The 17,305-nt window shown below is 38.9% G+C and overlaps 1 protein-coding gene across 1 annotated transcript in view; it reads right to left on the reverse strand.

Annotated features, from left to right (window-relative positions):
* Nucleotides 1-6,076: 6,076 nt before the first annotated feature.
* LOC149155453 (cell division protein FtsZ homolog 2-2, chloroplastic-like) overlaps nucleotides 6,077-17,305 on the reverse strand; it is a 488,563-nt gene continuing 477,334 nt past the window's right edge. Inside the window, exons 7-8 of the mRNA XM_089445548.1 lie at nucleotides 6,699-6,764; nucleotides 6,077-6,583 (exon numbers count right to left, since the gene is read on the reverse strand). Of these exons, the coding sequence (XP_089301674.1) occupies nucleotides 6,449-6,583; nucleotides 6,699-6,764 (201 nt within the window). The 3' untranslated portion in view covers nucleotides 6,077-6,448. The remainder of the gene's footprint in view (nucleotides 6,584-6,698; nucleotides 6,765-17,305) is intronic.

A 17,305-nucleotide genomic window follows, 5' to 3' on the forward strand; every position in this document is an offset into this window, starting at 1 on the left:
AGGCTTCTTGACTAGTCTAGTCCTTGTCCATTTATTTAGACCATCTTCCACCCTTCAGGTTCTCTTTTGATATGCCTAGACACCTCTTGCCATCCAAATAGGACATGAACAAGGAAATCAGAGGGAACATCTATTGATAGTATATACAAGTCACATGGGTCTCACCATCTAAGTTTCCCTCCAATATGGATTTTTACTATGAGCACTTTCTAGAGATAGAACATGACCTGGTCATATGTTCACAATATACACAAGAATTGGCAACATGTCCTTAAGATCCCCTTTGGACAATTTTGGTTATGCTTGCACAAACTCTAAATTGAGACCAACCATCACCTCCTTCAACCAAATAGACTATGCCAACTATGTCACTTACAAGTACCTACGATCAAGGATCATTTTATCATTGGATGTTCGTTTGTGACCATGGGATCAAAGAAAAATTCCATCGTTTTTTTTGTGACTAATAGATCCTCATCTGCTTTCTTCCACTAGAGCAACCAATGATGCCTCACTCTCTTCATGCGGGAGACATTAGAACATGGATCCAAGACTCTTTCTACAATACTTAGGGCAAAAACTTCCATACCATAGCTACACAAAGTGTCCCCCCCACACTCCAACCTTTAGCATTGTGCTTTGAGCGGAGGCCCCATAAGAGTGCACTCCAGCCCTTTTGGGCACTCCTTGCCAATTTGGGAGTGTGGTGCTCCCAAGGATGCTCTTGAAGGAAAGGAGCATGCTCCCAAGGCATTCCCAGGGGCAATCCCTAGATGCTCCCTAATGGTAACGTTAAATTCTTAAAGTAAAGTAGACATTATTATTAATTTGTGCACGATGTTTGACAATGGTTACAACCTCATTAGACTTCATATGACAAAAATAAAATTTCATGTGCCATTCCAAATTCAACACACTTAACAATTTTCAGGATCGATGGGATTGCAACATTTTCATTGGATTCTATCATGTATGAGGGTATGTGATTGGCATTTACTTGAGAGCATCAAGCCCTATCTGTACCCCAATGTTGGTAGTGTTGATTGTTGATCTCCGAAAAATGTACCCTTCACTCAAACCAATATCATTGATCAATCATGTTAAGCTTTTTCTACCATATTTTATGCTTGGACTAGGCAATTTCATCAAAATTGGGTGGTGTCTACTAATGTCCCTAGAGGATCAAGGTAGAGGCAAAGGCTAGACAAGAGGGAAGGGATGAAGGATGATATTAATGATGAGGATCCTAATTTAAGTAATGGCGGAACATGCATGGTGGTTTCATCCCGCAACTATAACATTTGGCAACATGAGTGCTCTCACAACTGGTGAACACTGCTTACGTAAAGAGGTGTTTAACAACTAGCTTAATTTATTGTTTGGAGTGATTGGACCTTTTAGTCTTCATTCTTCAGTGTGCAGATGGCCTATTTTGTAAACATAACCATTTGGTCATGTTATTGTTGATAGTTTCTGGTGTTGAGAAATGTAACTAGTGCCAGTCTTCATAATTGTCTTTGAGCCATGATTTTGTCAAAAGAAAGAAAAAGGAAGTTTATTTTAAATGAAAATTATTTATGAGCATGGGTTTCATGCTATATTTATTTTGTCTCTAGGTCAAACGCACCCATTGAGTGCTCTAGGGTTTGTGTCTTGAGTCAAAGTCCAAGTCATGATGTAAAAGACCCTCCTGGGGCTCATTATGTCAAAGAAAAAAATTATTTTATTTAATTTGGTCATCCAATACCTCCTCCATCAAGTTAACCTGCCCATCCTTCATGTCGACTTGGATGAAGAAGATTCGACCACATTTAGAGACTATAAATAGACAGTTCATTCAACCTTGTGTGACAACATCCTCAAGTATTCAATCTACAATTCATAAAGAGGTGCGAAGATAAAAGGTGTGGAAGGGTCTGTGTAAGTAAGAAAACTCTAACAAAGAATGAAGGCATCCAAGCTAAGTTAAAGAGGCTTCTTCTCTTGTGTTTTTGGGTCACACATGCAAATAGATTTGAAGCATAACACCAAAGGTGCAAGAGAAGTGCAGGCCAAGATTTCAGATGCTAAAGAGAGGACCGAGATCCTATGACTTATGTTTTTGACTGAAGTTTGACTTGTATACATGGGAGGCTAACTTGGTGGAATGGAGGAAGCCTACGTCTTGGTCAAAAGGGCTAGTTTGTGTCATTTGATTTGATTCTTGAAGAAGAGAAGAAGTTTTTGGGTTTTCCCTTAGGAGAGGGGTTTTTCCCTAGCTGAGTGCCTACATCTAGTGTCCATTTGTCTTTGATAATCTTAATGTTTTTTGTAGTTGTTTGATGATAAATAACATAATAATGACAAGAAGAAGAAGAACCTAATTAATCAAGTAAAAGAATGTCACAAACAACTATCAAGTTAAGAGAAATCATCATAAGAAGTTTCCCTAAGGATTTCTCAACAATTAGATAACCTATTTCATTACATAAGTTATTGGTCGACTTTCTTTTATGTGGCTTAAAAATTTGTATGTTTGTAATTGCTAGAAACTAGATGGTTGATGCTAGAATAATGAATCATTATTGTAGTATGGATGCCATTTCTATCTTCATTCATGCACACATACACATGTTTTCATATATTCTACAACTAATTTGGCATTTTGGATGCTTTTTTAATATAAATAAGGTGTGTGCGTGTGTGTAATTGACACTCACGAGATGCTCCACTCTTGAGAATTTTTGGAAAAAGATGCCCTTGCTGGTCTCACATTGAAAAATGCTCCTGCTCCACGCAACCTTGTTCCAGACAGATCACATCATACTTCCAAGTTGTCTTGATGGATTGAGACAAGGTATAGGTAGATACCCAGCATTCTTTAGTTGACAAATCATGCTCCTGATTTGTAAGACCTTAGCTCTCAAGCCAACCTCCTAGTAGATTGCACTCCTTGAGACATCTAAAGAGTTGTCATCTAGATATCACAAATTGCACACTTCCCAGACATCCATATAGTCTAGCAACATAGACATCCAGATGGTCTAACACTAGATAGATAAGCATTGAAACCCTCAACAACAAATCAATTTTCAATTGTTACAGAGCCAAGCATCTGATGCTCAGAGCAACTAGTTGACCATTAAGAGATTCCTTCCATCAGTCTTAGATGTTAGGAGGGTGAGGCACTCTAGCTCTTGACCGCCCCCTAGGATCATACCACCAAAGCCTATCAACCCTAGACACTCCTTGGAGGACATCATCTGGCAATGCATCAACAAGTTCATTGTTATCAATGACTTGGGCAGGGAAACCCCCTCAACATCCACCCTCAACATAAGTGGCTAGCGCTAGGATTTTTTGATATCCTCCCTTTCAAATGCATTTTGTTTTCAGTGGACCTCTGGAAACCTATTTATAGCTTGCATCTTGTATCTTATCTTGTAGCTTCCATTGACACTAACCGCTTGCTTAGTAGCTAGTTGCTTTCTTTCCTTTAGAGTTTATATAGGATATGCTTTTGCACTCTCACATTGTACTTTTTATTTAGTGTACGCTTTTAGTCCAATTGACCTATTTTTGGTCATTTGTTGGGCATTAATATTTATCAGTTTTCGTAGTGCCAAGGAAGAGATTATAACTTTTTTCTGCTAGCTGTACACATGGTTGATATTTCAAGTGCAATAGATACAAGCACAAATTTCCAAAACACTAATAATCACTTCTAATGATGTAGATATTCTTTTAGCACTTTCAGTTTATCATTAAGCAATTACACTTCAGAAATTTAACCATAAATACACAGGGACAATAGAGATCATAATGCACTAAGAGAACACAAGATTTACCCTAGGAAAACCCACTTGGAGGGAAAAACCTAGCTACCTTTTCCATAGAGAAATTCTTCAATTCAATAAGAGATACACTTAATACTGCTAGTCAACTATGAGGTCAAATTGACGAACGATGTTATGGTCAACCTTGGTCAAACAACCCTCTTGTAAGTCAAACTTCTACCCTTCAACTTCAGCCCTCTTTGATCTGCCTAGGCTGAATTTCGACCTCCCAAAATATGCCAAGAAACTTGGCCCTACTGCCCAAAACAATCTTTCCAAAATTTCAGCCCTGCTGCCCAGAAGTTCAACCTGCTTCCCAGAAATTGGCCAGAAAGTCACACATGTGAAGTCAAGGAGAGAGATAAATGCTAGAGAAGAATTCATCCTTCTTCGTCCTCCTCCTTCCCTTGGATGCCCATAATATCTCGTCTCGTGTGAGGTCGAATGATACCTTGTGAAGGAGTTCGAATGCTCTATATATAGTGTTCTGCTTGTTTGAATGGGTGTCTCATCACTGGGGTCAACTTGACTTGAAGGAGGGCTGACTTGACAAGTTTTGAGCCAAAAATTCAAAATTTAAATTTCGAAAATATCTCTTTTGATACCAACATGAAGAGCATGCCTTATATTAATTCTTTTAAGGGCTAAACAATTAAATTGACATGAAGAACTTGCCTTACAATTTCATTATATCAGGGTTGCGGGGGAGAGCCCCCCCCCTCGCTCCTGCTCTCAATTCGCGCTCCGAGTGGGAGCGACTCCGGAGCACCTCAGGAGTGCGCTCCCTAAAAAAAAAGCGTTCCTTGCCTTTTCGGGAGCATTTAGCCTTTTTTGCAATAATGTTCCAAATGCAATTTTTTTCAAAGAAACAAATAAGTTTTGAGTGGGGAAACCTAATGATCAAGCCTATGGCCCTAGTATTGATATGCGATTCATGGTAATGTTAAAGTCTTAAAGTAAAAGTGACATTCTCCTTAATCTTCATTTTCATCCTTTTACTTAAATTTTTAACATTACCATGAAATGACTCAAGATGTTTGAGAGTGGTTCCGACTTCATTGGATTTCATATGGAGAAAGTAGAATTTTAGATTTCATTCAAAATCTAGCAGACTTATCAGTTTTTCAGGATTTCAGGATTGGGGGATTGCAATGTTTCCATTGAATTTTGTCATGTATTAGGGTATAGAACTCGTATTTAATCAAGAGCACCAATCCCTCCTTGATGTTAGTGACATTGGTTGTCGAACTCCTCTATCATGACCCTCCTAAAAATGTACGCATCACACAAACAAATCTTGGCTTGACATGCTATGCTTTTTCTATCTTATGTTAATACTTAGAGGGTGATATTAATGACAAAGATCCCTATACAAATCCAGAGGTAACGACAGATACCTTTGGATATTAATGCTTAGAGGGTGATATTAATGACAAAGATCCCTATACAAATCCAGAGGTAATGACAAAGATACCTCTGGATATTAACGCTTAGAGGGTGATATTAATGACAAAGATCATGATTTTCCAACAAGACTAAAAAATTAGACATTTCTCGTGGTGGCAAGAGGCCCAAGCATAAACAATAGATAATATATTTACTTGTCTTTTCTAGTTTCTAACATTTTTTATAACTATTGACTCTTTCATATTTATTATGATATTTTTTTAAACAATATATGACAATTTAAGTTTGAAGTTTGAAGTTGGCAATTATAACTCATTAGTAATGAATTATGAATATGATGCTTCATGAAAGTTGAAAGTTGTTTCATTTCATTTCATGTTAGATATTATTTGTTGTAATGGTTACACTTAGATTACAAGTACAACTTTGGTGATCAATGATGATAAATGTTATATATTGAATTTTGAAAGCTTGAAACTTTAAGATTGATGAATCATGAGACTCAATATGTTGTATGTTACTATGTTACTAACTTGTGGACGTGGTTGATGAAGATTATAACTGTTAGATGATTGTTTTTATATTGTTTAATCTATGTTTTTAATGTTTTTTATATCTAATTCATCATTCTACATGTTTTTGTTGACATATATGCATCAAAATATATAAAAATATATATTATATAAAAAAACGCTCCGGGATTCGCTCCCAAACCAGGAGCTTCTGAAAATGTCGCTCCCGCTCCCAAGTAACCTTGCATTATATATTTCAAGTGCTAAGATATAAATTATGAAGACTGACCATAGCTACAAAATTCAACACATACACTTGTAGATATTTCTGCTCTGTAAACATTTTCTGTTCAATATAAGGTATATTTTCTTTATAAAAAAATTTGATTGGTTAATCATACACAATATGTTAAAACGGTTACTGTGTGAATTAACTAGACATAAAAAGATTGCATCATAGCAGCTGATCATATTGCAAGCAATTTTGCATTTCTATTCTAAGGTTATCTTGAAGAAGTGATTGGCCTGCCACTGAAATGGTCATTAATAGCTGTCAACATGACCCTTCAGTTGCATATTTTCATGAATAGAATAAACTAATATTAACCCTTTCAACCATAATATTCAATAGGAGAAAAATTTGGACATTGCTCAAACTCAAGTTATTAAGAGAACCTCAAGATACAAGGCGACATAACTAAAACATCAATCTGATCAAAATATTCCAGGGTGGCGTGATTGACCCCGCCTTTTCAAAAATTCAGGTATCTCCACTGTGGAACCATAGTTTTGGATTGATGGATGACGTGAAAACCCAGAGTTAATATCTCCATGTAGTGTCTTTTTACTCTGCAGGATTAGGTAAATTGATAGAACAATTTTAAAATCTGTTGATATAAACCTGTTACTCCAAAAACCAACACCAAAGTCTAATAACTCAAATGGAGAATAAGAGCAAGAATACCTTCACAAAGTTCTCTTCTGCTTTATCCTGGTCTTTAAAACCTGTTGCTATTAATGTTATACTGACCTGCAAAAGAGAAATGTGAAGAAATAACTTCCCCTATAGTCAACTATCATGATTTAAATATAACAAACAGTGCATATGGCAATACAGTTGCAAAAAAACATATAAATACTTGGGAAAATTGGTTAGGGATGTGTTTAGTTCTCTAAACAGAATTGCCTCTGATACATGTTGAAAAAAACAGAGCACATGTTTCCCCAACATGCAAGACACAGTTTTAGCCTAAGACAAGGAAAACTAAAAGTTTCACTTCTTCATCTGTTTTCTTATGTATAAATTGTTCACATAGTATGATCGGACTCAGACTCAATTCAGATTTGAATACTACCAGCTATAGTAATATTCTCTGAATTTTAGTTCATCAATGATTAACATCATATCAGAAAAATGCCATTCTAATTTTCCACTGATAATATAATGTTAGATGACCGTTTGCCAATTTTCAAACTTCCTGAAGTGTTATGCCTAAAAATAAAAAAATAAAAGTCAGGACCACATTCAACAGAGTTTATACTATAAAAGATTTTTAGAAACTATTACTTAGTTTAGGACCTAGGTTCAATTGAGCATCAGATGATCTTTTCTTCTACAAATTTTTAATTATAATAGAAGCTAAACAACATATTAAACAATGTTATACCTGCAATCTATCCACCAACAATGTGACACTTCAAAAAATTTGAAACTTTCAAACAAGGAAACATTCTGTTGACTGTGAACATATTATGGCAAACTTGCAACCACTTGTAGTTGGCTAAACCATATGCAGTTTTAACAACCTAAGGGACCAATATAACCAACCAGAATGCAAAAGTTAAGGTTCGCAACACTGTTGACCAGTTCTATTCATCAACAGACATCAAGAAACTTTCTGGGTCCCTACAACGTACATATTCATAGTCATGAATCCAAAGTTCAAGTGTGGGTGCAAGTCAATCATTTTTAAGAGGGCTGCATTAATTCTTGAGCATGAAAATTTTACATAGTTAACAGAAACAGAAAGGAGTAAATAAATACTGCATGAAAAGTTACAACACTTGAAGATAATTATGACACTATTTTTAACCAGTTTATCAAGCAATGATAATCATTCAGTATATCAAACTGCAAGAAATGTCTACAAGACAATACTTCCAACTGACCCGATATTTCTGATCAGGTATTCAGTATTAAAGGTTATAATTTATGTTACCAAGGAACAAGGCGTGGGAAAACAAACAAGCAACGACCACTGAAATAGAAATGCATATTGCGCGCACAGTAAACAATCCAAATCTAAATCCATATAAGACACACAATTAAGCCACCATATACATGTCAGTATTATAATCAAATTGTGTTCACATCATAAGGTTTAGGGCTCCATTTTTTTTTGTTTTCCTCTGCTTTTTGTTTAAAACCTTCGAGATGTTTTTTTCAAATGTTGAGATGGGCAAAAAAGAAAGACAAATTTCATTAATCATCACAAGTAACCAAAATAGGTTAATCAAGTCAGAACAACAAAGTATAAGCAGTCACAATAGTGATGTAAGAGTGCTAAAGACAACTCTTAGGTGCAGAATGGGAGATGCAAAATCAAAATAGAGAGTATCAAGGGCTCAATCTGTTGATTTTGTAGCTTTGGAGGGTCTTTTGCACAGCCTTGTGTCTAGCATGCAAGAGAAGTCCTTTTTAGGTGGTTGTTCGAGAGGAGAAACTAAAATGATCTCCTTCCTAAGTTCTAACTTAAGAAAAAGTAGATTGATTAATTATTTAATTAATTTAGACTTTGTACTAATGTTTTTCTAAGAATAAATAATTAACTATTTAAGTGACTTAGATCTAATCTCCATCGTTGATTTAAGAAGGCTGAGATTTAATCTTAGCTGTCTATCACTTTGGAGATTAGGGATTTGGCCCATGGAGAAATTATAAAGAGAACCTACAGGAGAGAATGAAGATACATTGCATTGCTATTGTTGAGAGAACAATTTTCTCAAGGAGTGAGAGACTCCAAGACTGAAGAGAAGGAAAAAGGATTGCAGCAAGGAAATTTTGGGAGCAAATTTCAGGGAGGCCAATTCTAGGAGAGTGAGGTCGATTTTTCTCCAGTGCACAGGGGTTGTACAAAGGGAGAGAGGGGATGAGTTAACTGGTGGAGGCCGATTTTCCAAGGCCGGAATTTTGAAGAGGGCTAAGTTCCGGGAGGTTCAAATTCCTTGAGGCCAATTTTTTCTGGAGGGGCCGACTTCCAAAGTCTGGCAGCTGTAGTTTTCCTATGTATTCTTTGTGGGTCTAGGCCCTAATTTTCCTGAGTAATATAAAGTGAACAAAGAATGTTTTGGGCAGAATTTTCTGCTATAGTGTGACTGATTTCCCTATTTATTTCTGCTACAAATTTAATTTTTGAAAGTTAAAATACCAATGATTTTATTTTCCAACAGTTTTCAGATTGTATTGAGAAAATAATTTCTTTGTATAAAATAATTGCAGATGTATAAATAAATCAGATTCGGTATTAGAGAATTAACATGGTATTGGAGCAATAGAAATTTTGTACGAGAGATCATATAACAAAAGGGTTTCATAGCAACAAAAATATTTTACCAGCAGAATTTTTATTTAGCAACAAGGGTTTTCTGGTTGAAATCAATCTGGTAAGATGGCATCATCAAGTCTGAGACTTGAAGACAGGTTGGAGGGGGGCTGCAAACATCAATCAATGGAAGGAGAGGATCACCATTGTTCTGATGCAAAATAGCCTATAAGAACTTGCAGAAAAAGATATCCAAGTTCTTTCGGATCCTACAGAAGCTGCCAAACACAATAAGATGTGAAGGCTAGAAGGATCATATTGGATGCTATGAAGGATCACATAATCCCTTGAAAGGAAGCGTACAACTCACCAAATGCGGTCAGCGTTGATGAACTTGTACCAAAGTAACAACCACAACAAGAAGATGGTGGTGAGATGTTGATTTGGGGTAGCATCGAATGTGCTCTAAGCCTCAAATTTTGCAGGGAGGCTTGGGCACATGTATTCCAAAGAACCCAAAAAGCGTTTTGGGAAATTCCACCAAGAGGCAAATTTTATTAAAATAATTAATATTTTTTAATGGGACCCTAAGTCTAAACTTAGGAAATTAAAAATATTAATGGGTATAACTTCTAGAAGAAGACGAAGATCAAGCCAAAATGATCCGAGCCTTTGATTAGGAGTTAATCTAGGCCGTTGGTTGTCCAACAGAAAGATATAAGAAAGGGCTTGAGGGTCATTTGGAAAACACACCGAGATATCAAGAGATCGAATTTCTGAAGTAAGAAGTTCTCAGGAGGAAATTCTGATCAAGTAGATTTCTTGCAGTTGAGGCATAGGGGTAGTTGGGTTGGAGTATCTTCTCCAAAGCCCAGGATACGTAGCAGAGAAAGGTAGAGAGACACCAGAGGGGTTGACGCTGAGCTAGAAGGGCCCATGCAGAGCTTGATGCTAAGCCGGAAGGGCTCACATAGAGGCAGCTCAATCACTCACGCAGAAGTTTGAGTTTTGCAGCGCTTACATTTCTGAGCCGGGAGGGCTGGAAACTGCTCCAAAAGGCAAGACATTTCCTAGTTGAGCTGACGCAGAGCCTCAGAGAGCTCCACGCAGGCCCATGCAGTTACTGCATAGGGGCAATGTAGTTGTAGCCAGGGACAGTTGATTCAGCTGCCGAAACAACCGAGATTTGCCAGGTAGAGTGAGATAATCTCACAATTCTTCTCTGCCAGTTGTATTTCTCTGTAACTGGATTGCCGAGAGGGCATCCAGAGTTGTATTCAGAAACTACTGCTTAATAATATAAAACCCTCAGAGCTGCTGCATCGGTTTTCCCGCATTTGGTTTTTTCGGGGACATTTGTCCGAAAATAACAGTGTCTATTGTGTTGTATTTTCTTTCTTGCTCAGTCTCTTGTTTCCGCATAATATTTAATTAAGTGAAGGCTGCAGTGTATGTATTACGATATTTTCCGTAGGAAATTGCAAGTAATTTGTTTAAAGGAATTTAACAAATAGGAGTAATATTATTAGTTGCTGCAGTAAGGATTCCGGTTGAGGAGTTTTCACATGGTATCAGAGCTGCAAGTGAAGCACGAAGAGCAGATCTAGTAGATCCAACACTGAGCAGAAAAGGGAGATCGAAAAGCTGCAGGAGGCAGCAGTTCGAAACCCCAGAGGGTTTGCGCAGTTCTTAGCTGGAGGGCTGAAATTTTGAGGTAGTCTCTCTCCGAGAGAGTCAACGGAGAGAAGGGCTTCTAGATTGAATTTTTTGCCGGGGCAGAGGGAGTAGCGCTGAAGCCTCAACATGAGGAGAGCTGGTGGGACGCAGATTTTTTTGCAGGTAGTTTGCTGGGCAGAAAATTGTCAGAAGGAGGAGGAGAAGCACGACCGAGGGAATTTCTTCCTTAGAGAATTCCTAGCCAAGGAATTCAAATTCTCTAGAGCTGAGCAACAATTTTACTAGCTCCAGCACGGAGTGTGTAGGCTAGCCCAACAGCAGCACAGAGAAGAGAAGAGGTCATTCGACTTTCTATTTTTGGCATAAATGGCAACCAGTGGCTTGAGGGATCAGGACAGGTTGGACAGAGCATCCAATATGTCACCTGGAAGGCTAGAATGTCATTCCTTCTAGATGAACATGTCCTCAAGACATATGTCGACAGCGTGGTGGCTGTGCCTACAGATGCAGATCCTTTGAAGAAGTACAGATCAAAAATGGCGAAGGCCAAGAGGATGATCCTTGATGGAGTAAAGGATCATGTGGTGTGTCATGTCGCTAGCATAGGGACTGCTAAGGAGATGTGGGATGCCTTGGCAACGCTATATCAAGGATCTTCCGAGTAGCGGAAGATGTACTTGGAGCATAAGCTGAGATTTGCTCAGATGCAGAAGGGGGAGCGTGTGGATCCATTCCTCACGAAGCTTAAGGAGACCCGTGATGAATTTTTTGCTGCGGGGCATACACCTCAAGATTTAGAGTTGGTTAGACTGGCCCTCAATTCTGTCTCAAATGAGTGGCAAGTCTTTGTCCAGAGTATCCTGGGTAGAGCAACATTGCCGAATTGGGATGAGATGTGGGCAACTCTAAAACAAGAGGAGCTGAGGAGAGACTTAGTTAAGGTCAAACTTGAGGGAAGCAGCGACAACAACAAAAGTGGGTCGAAGCCTAAGGAGGAGGAGGATAATGCAACCCTTGCATCGAAGGGACAATAGGAGCAGTGGAGACGAAAGAAAAAAGTCTCGAAGATCAAGTGTTTCAGGTGTGGTGAGATGGGTCACTATGCTACTCAGTGTCCTCTCAAGAAGAAGGACAAGGATGAGAAACACGATTCGAAGGCTGTACCCACGAAGATCGAAGAAGAGGAGTTCAGCATGACAGCTGAGATACCTCAAGGAGGGAGGTGGGCTAATTTGGAGCTGCAGTTCGAAAGAGATACAGATGGGCAAGATTCTTGAGGAGTCCACCTCTCGGATCAATACCTTGCTACAGGAGCCCAATTTTGTGGTAGCAGGATGGACTAGTGTCGGATGGTGCCGAGGAGTGCTGGAGAGACAATTGCAGTAGCTAGAAGTGCCAGAGACTAAACAACACAGAGCAGAGTTGGCAACAGTGCAGATGGCATAGAGCAAAGGTTAGTAGCAATGCAGTATATTCAGAGGCTCAATGCAAGAATAGCAGCAGTCAGGCTTCGACATTCACGTGGTATCATACTGAACATAGTTAGTTCAATAATTTTGGATGTTTTTCCGTTGCTAATAGAGTAGCAACAACAGTTTGTAGTGCAGTAGTAGTTGGCAGTGGCAGTGCTAGCAGTGGCAGAGATGCAACAACTGAGAGGGAGTTTTAGTACAGATGCAGTGTTGGCAGTGGTAGTGTCAACAACAGTACAATTGCAGCAGCAACGCAATAGTTGGTGGACAACATGTCAGACATCAGTAGCGCAAAGGACGATGCTTCAGAGTCAGAGTAGTATGCAACAACGTATATTGTTAGAGCACATTCCTCTCTAAGAAGGAGTGTTGATTTGGGGTAGCATCGGATGTGCTCTAGGCCTCAAATTTTGCAGGGAGGCTTGGGCACATGTATTCCAAAGAACCCAGAAAGCATTTTGGGAAATTCCACCCAGAGACAATTTTATTAAAATAATTAATATTTTTTAATGGGACCGTAAGTCTAAACTTAGGAACTTAAAAATATTAATCGGTATTAATCTAATTGTGGGTGTAACTTCTAGAAGAAGACGAAGATCAAGCCAAAATGATCTGAGCCTTTGATTAGGAGTCAATCTAGGTCGTTGGTTGTCCAAGAAAAAGATATAAGAAGGGGCTTGAGGGTCATTTGGAAAACACACCGAGAGACCAAGAGATCTAAATCCTGAAGTGAGAAGTTCTCAGGAGGAAATTTTGATGAAGTAGATTTCTTGCAGTTGAGGGGTAGGGATAGTTGGGTTGGAGTATCTTCTCCAGAGCCCAGGATACACAACAGAGAGAGGCAGAGAGACACCAAAGGGGTTGACGCTGAGCCAGAAGGGCCCACGCAAAGCTTAACGCTAAGCCAGAAGGGCTCACACAGAGGCAGTTCAGTCATGCACGCAGAAGTCCGAGTTTCGCAGAGGAGCTGACATTTCTGAGCCGGGAGGGCTAGAAACTACTCCAGAAGGCAAGACGTTTCCCAGTTGAGTTGACGCAGAGCCTCAGAGAGCTCCACGTAGGCCCACACAGTTACTGTGCAGGGGCAGCGTAGTTGTAGCCGGGGACAGTTGATTCAGTTGTCGGAACAATCGAGATTTGCCGGGTAGAGTGAGGTAATCTCACAATTCTTCTTTGCTAGTTGTATTTCTCTGTAACTAGATTGCCAGGAGGGCATCTAGAGTTGTATTTAGAAACTACCGCTTAATAATATAAAACCCTCAGAGTTGCTGCATGGTTTTCTTGCGTTGGGTTTTTCCGGGGACATTTGTCCAAAAATAACGGTGTCTATTGTATTGTATTTTCTTTCTTGCTCAATCTCTTGTTTCCACATAATATTTAATTAAGTGAAGGCTGCAGTGTATGTATTACGATATTTGTTGTAGGAAACTGCAAGTAATTTGTTTAAAGGAATTTAACAAATAGGAGTAATATCATCAGTTGGTGTAGTAAGGATTCCGGTTGAGGAATTTTCACATGAGAGAGAAACTAAGAAACATAAGAATGAATAGATTTGAAACTGTAGCCTCATACTTCACAAGAATCTAGCAAGTTTGTGATGAACTGTCAGTTGTTGGGGAAGCTGTGGATGAGGGTGAACTTGTTAAGATAGCCTCGAGCGGTTGTACCAAGCAAGGGGCTACTTTTGTAACACATATCCCTACCAGAGACAAGCTTCTAGATTAGACCAGGCTATGGGACGACTTCAACCGTGTTACCGCTCAAACTAGCAACAGTCCTAGGAGGGGATCCTATGGAACTACTACTAGGTCAAGTAGCAACAATGGAGCAATAGCCCACTGTCACCTTAGCTATAACTCCCTGCTCTTTACGGACTTTCACCGATGGGAGGATACCCGATATAAGAGGAATCACAAGGATGAATAAATCAATGAATGGTGGAGAGTGATTCCTAGAGCCTATTCACAGGGGAGACTCGTCACTCAATTAAATGGTTTACTTGCTTAAGAAGCAACGTGATGGGCTCTCTAGGAAGGGCTAAGGAGATACTTAAGCCTAGGTTTGGAGAATATCCCTTAACAAGAAACTTCCTTGACCTAAGAATCCTTGTGGAGAAATGGCTTCTATGCAATTCTTATGGAATTTGAGTTATAAAGTTGTGGGACAATAAAGAACCAAAGTGGACTCAAACTAGGTCAAGGATGTGGAGTTGATCAACACTAGAGGGGCTTGACTTGTTTAGGGAGGGGAATAGGATCAGAGGACAAATTTTCTCTTGAAACACAAATACAATGACCCAAGTGAAGACACTAGCTCAAATCAACCTAAGGAAAGAGATGATCTTGTGGCTAGGGCTTGCTATATCTCGGGATTCCATCGTTGAATTTACCTCAAACTTGGAGGACCTCTTGAGAAAACCCCAACGCAGTAGTGGACCCAAATTCAAGGCTTTTGGATGGCTACAAAAGATTTTGATTGATGCCCTAGGTGACCTATTAGGGTTAGGCCTAGAACGAGGAGAAAAAGATGAGAAAAATGTTCTTTAGGTGACCACCAATGGCTAGACCAGTGCCTTGCCTTAGGGAGAGATGGAGTCAAGGTGATTTTGAAGTTTGGAGAGACTTTTACCTAATCAAAGAGTCCTTAGGCAACTTCGCATGACAACTACCAAAGGAATTTATTCTTCGATGTGCAAGAATTGATGACTTATCAAGGTGCATCCAATGAAATTAAACCTCTAGGAACATTGATACATCAGACATGACACATGTAACATATGCAACACTTCAAAAGTCCAAAATTTCCACAATTTCGCATAAATTAGGGCAAATTCCAAATCTAGAGAACTAAAATCCCATACATTATTCATATGACAAGATAAATATAAAGAATAGACATGAAAAAGAGCACTTATATGTACAATGAGTATATCCAATCATCAATTCAAGACAAATTTGAAGCTCCAAGACCAAGAGAAAAGTATCCAAACATCAAAATTCATCCATGAAACCGAACTCGTCCTCCAAAAGGGAATGCAAAATTCTCCCAATAGCTACTAATTCGATCCAAGTGATGATGAGAGGAATGAATGAGCCTCTTATCTAATTATACAATGCATAAGGGGGTTCAAATAACCTAATTAGCCTAATAATGCCCCAAATAATAAAATAATGTACAACAATGATATGACTTGGTGACATGCTCACCAAGATAGCTTTCAAATAGAAAGATAAGTCTCTCAACAGAGCAAAATAGTAAACATAATGAGTCATTGGGCCATTGAGAAGGCCTAGTGGAGTCCAAAGTGTGCCAAGCTGAGAGAATAGACTCCAAACATAGTGAATAAGGGGTTTTCCCTTTGATATCCAAGCAAGTCACATGTGGTGTCCCCAAATGGTTGTGGGGGCACAATGACATCCTCATGGGTCTCCAAGTGGATCGATAATGCTTGCAAACCATTTTTAAGAGCTAGGATGATGACATAAGCCCTCCCTTTGTCTCCTGGGATGAGACATCCTCATCTGGACCCTGGAAACTCTGCCAAGTGCATGGTACAAGTGTGAAGGTGGCTGGGCATGGTGATCTAGGCGCATCATCCTCATCTAAAAGGTGGAACATCAATAATGGTGTAAGGGATCCATGAAGTGCTATCTGCTATGGTGGAGGCCCATGGCTCTCTACGCTCACCCTACAAGTGCCACTGTGACCCTTTGGAGGGCTTGGACCCTGTATAGGGATGTAATGACCCACCTATAACTATAAATAAAATACAAGTATTAGCATACATACGAGACCTCCATACGATAGCTACGTATGCATGGACCCGCATGTATCACACTATATATATGATAAATCCTTAAACTAACAGAAAATGTTAATTTTAATTTACAAATTAAAATTTAAAATTTAAAATTAATAAAATAATAAAATAAATGAATTAAAATTATAAATTAAATAAATTCATTAAAATAATAAATAAACTTTATCAAATCAAATCTCCATATTTGAATAAAATCAACAAAATCAAATAAGATTTGGTTTTATAAAATTTACACGTATCAAAATAATGACACGGAGATGGGAGTAAGGCGGTGGATAGGGAATTAAAAGGAGGAAGGAAATCTTGAGAAGGGGGGGAGGAAAAACAGAGAACAATTTCAATTTTAACACAGAGATACAAAAACTCTTGAGTTTTGAGTTTTGATTGTACTGGAGTTTTTGGGCACGGGGGATCAGATTGCTTCAATTGGAAAGCATTTTGAGACTGTGTACCCAAGTTGTACTCAGTTTGGCAGGGTGGTTTTGGCCGTTTTGGTAACGCATAACGCAGCCGGAACAAGAATTGCAGCCAGGACAAATTACAGCAGAACAATTGTAGTAGAGCTTCACAGCAGAGCAGACAGGTTGGTTTTCATTAATTAAATTATTTAAATTTTGTGTTAAAGTACATATTCTGATTTTTGAATTAAAGGTTCCTACAAGGGAGACCAAACCCCAAATGGAAACCCACCCGCAATCCTGCATAAGATTCAATGCGTCTCCTAGCCTTCCAGTACAACAAATCATTAGAGTAATCGAGTAAAAGAATGAAACACAAGTGGACACTTCATAATGGCATGCCCTTCCATAGTGGGCTTTGGCATGTACAGATGTCTCCAAGCTCAAAAGGGAGTTAACCAAGGACCCTATTAGGTGGTTTTAGCCTCTAAAGGGGGTGACATGTCCATGGTACATCCATCCAATGATAGGTGGCATGTGATATAATGATGGAATGGAATAGGGGTGAAGGGGAAGCTTTGGGCCACATGCCATGGAACAAGGGTAGCTAATACAGGGAAGCCCACACTTGAGTATATGAGTGGAGGGAGCAATCGTGGTAC

The sequence above is a fragment of the Pinus tabuliformis genome, chromosome 9, assembly GCF_031772625.1.
Source record: "Pinus tabuliformis cultivar Carrire ecotype Pingquan chromosome 9, CPIR1, whole genome shotgun sequence".
NCBI lineage: Eukaryota > Viridiplantae > Streptophyta > Pinopsida > Pinales > Pinaceae > Pinus > Pinus tabuliformis.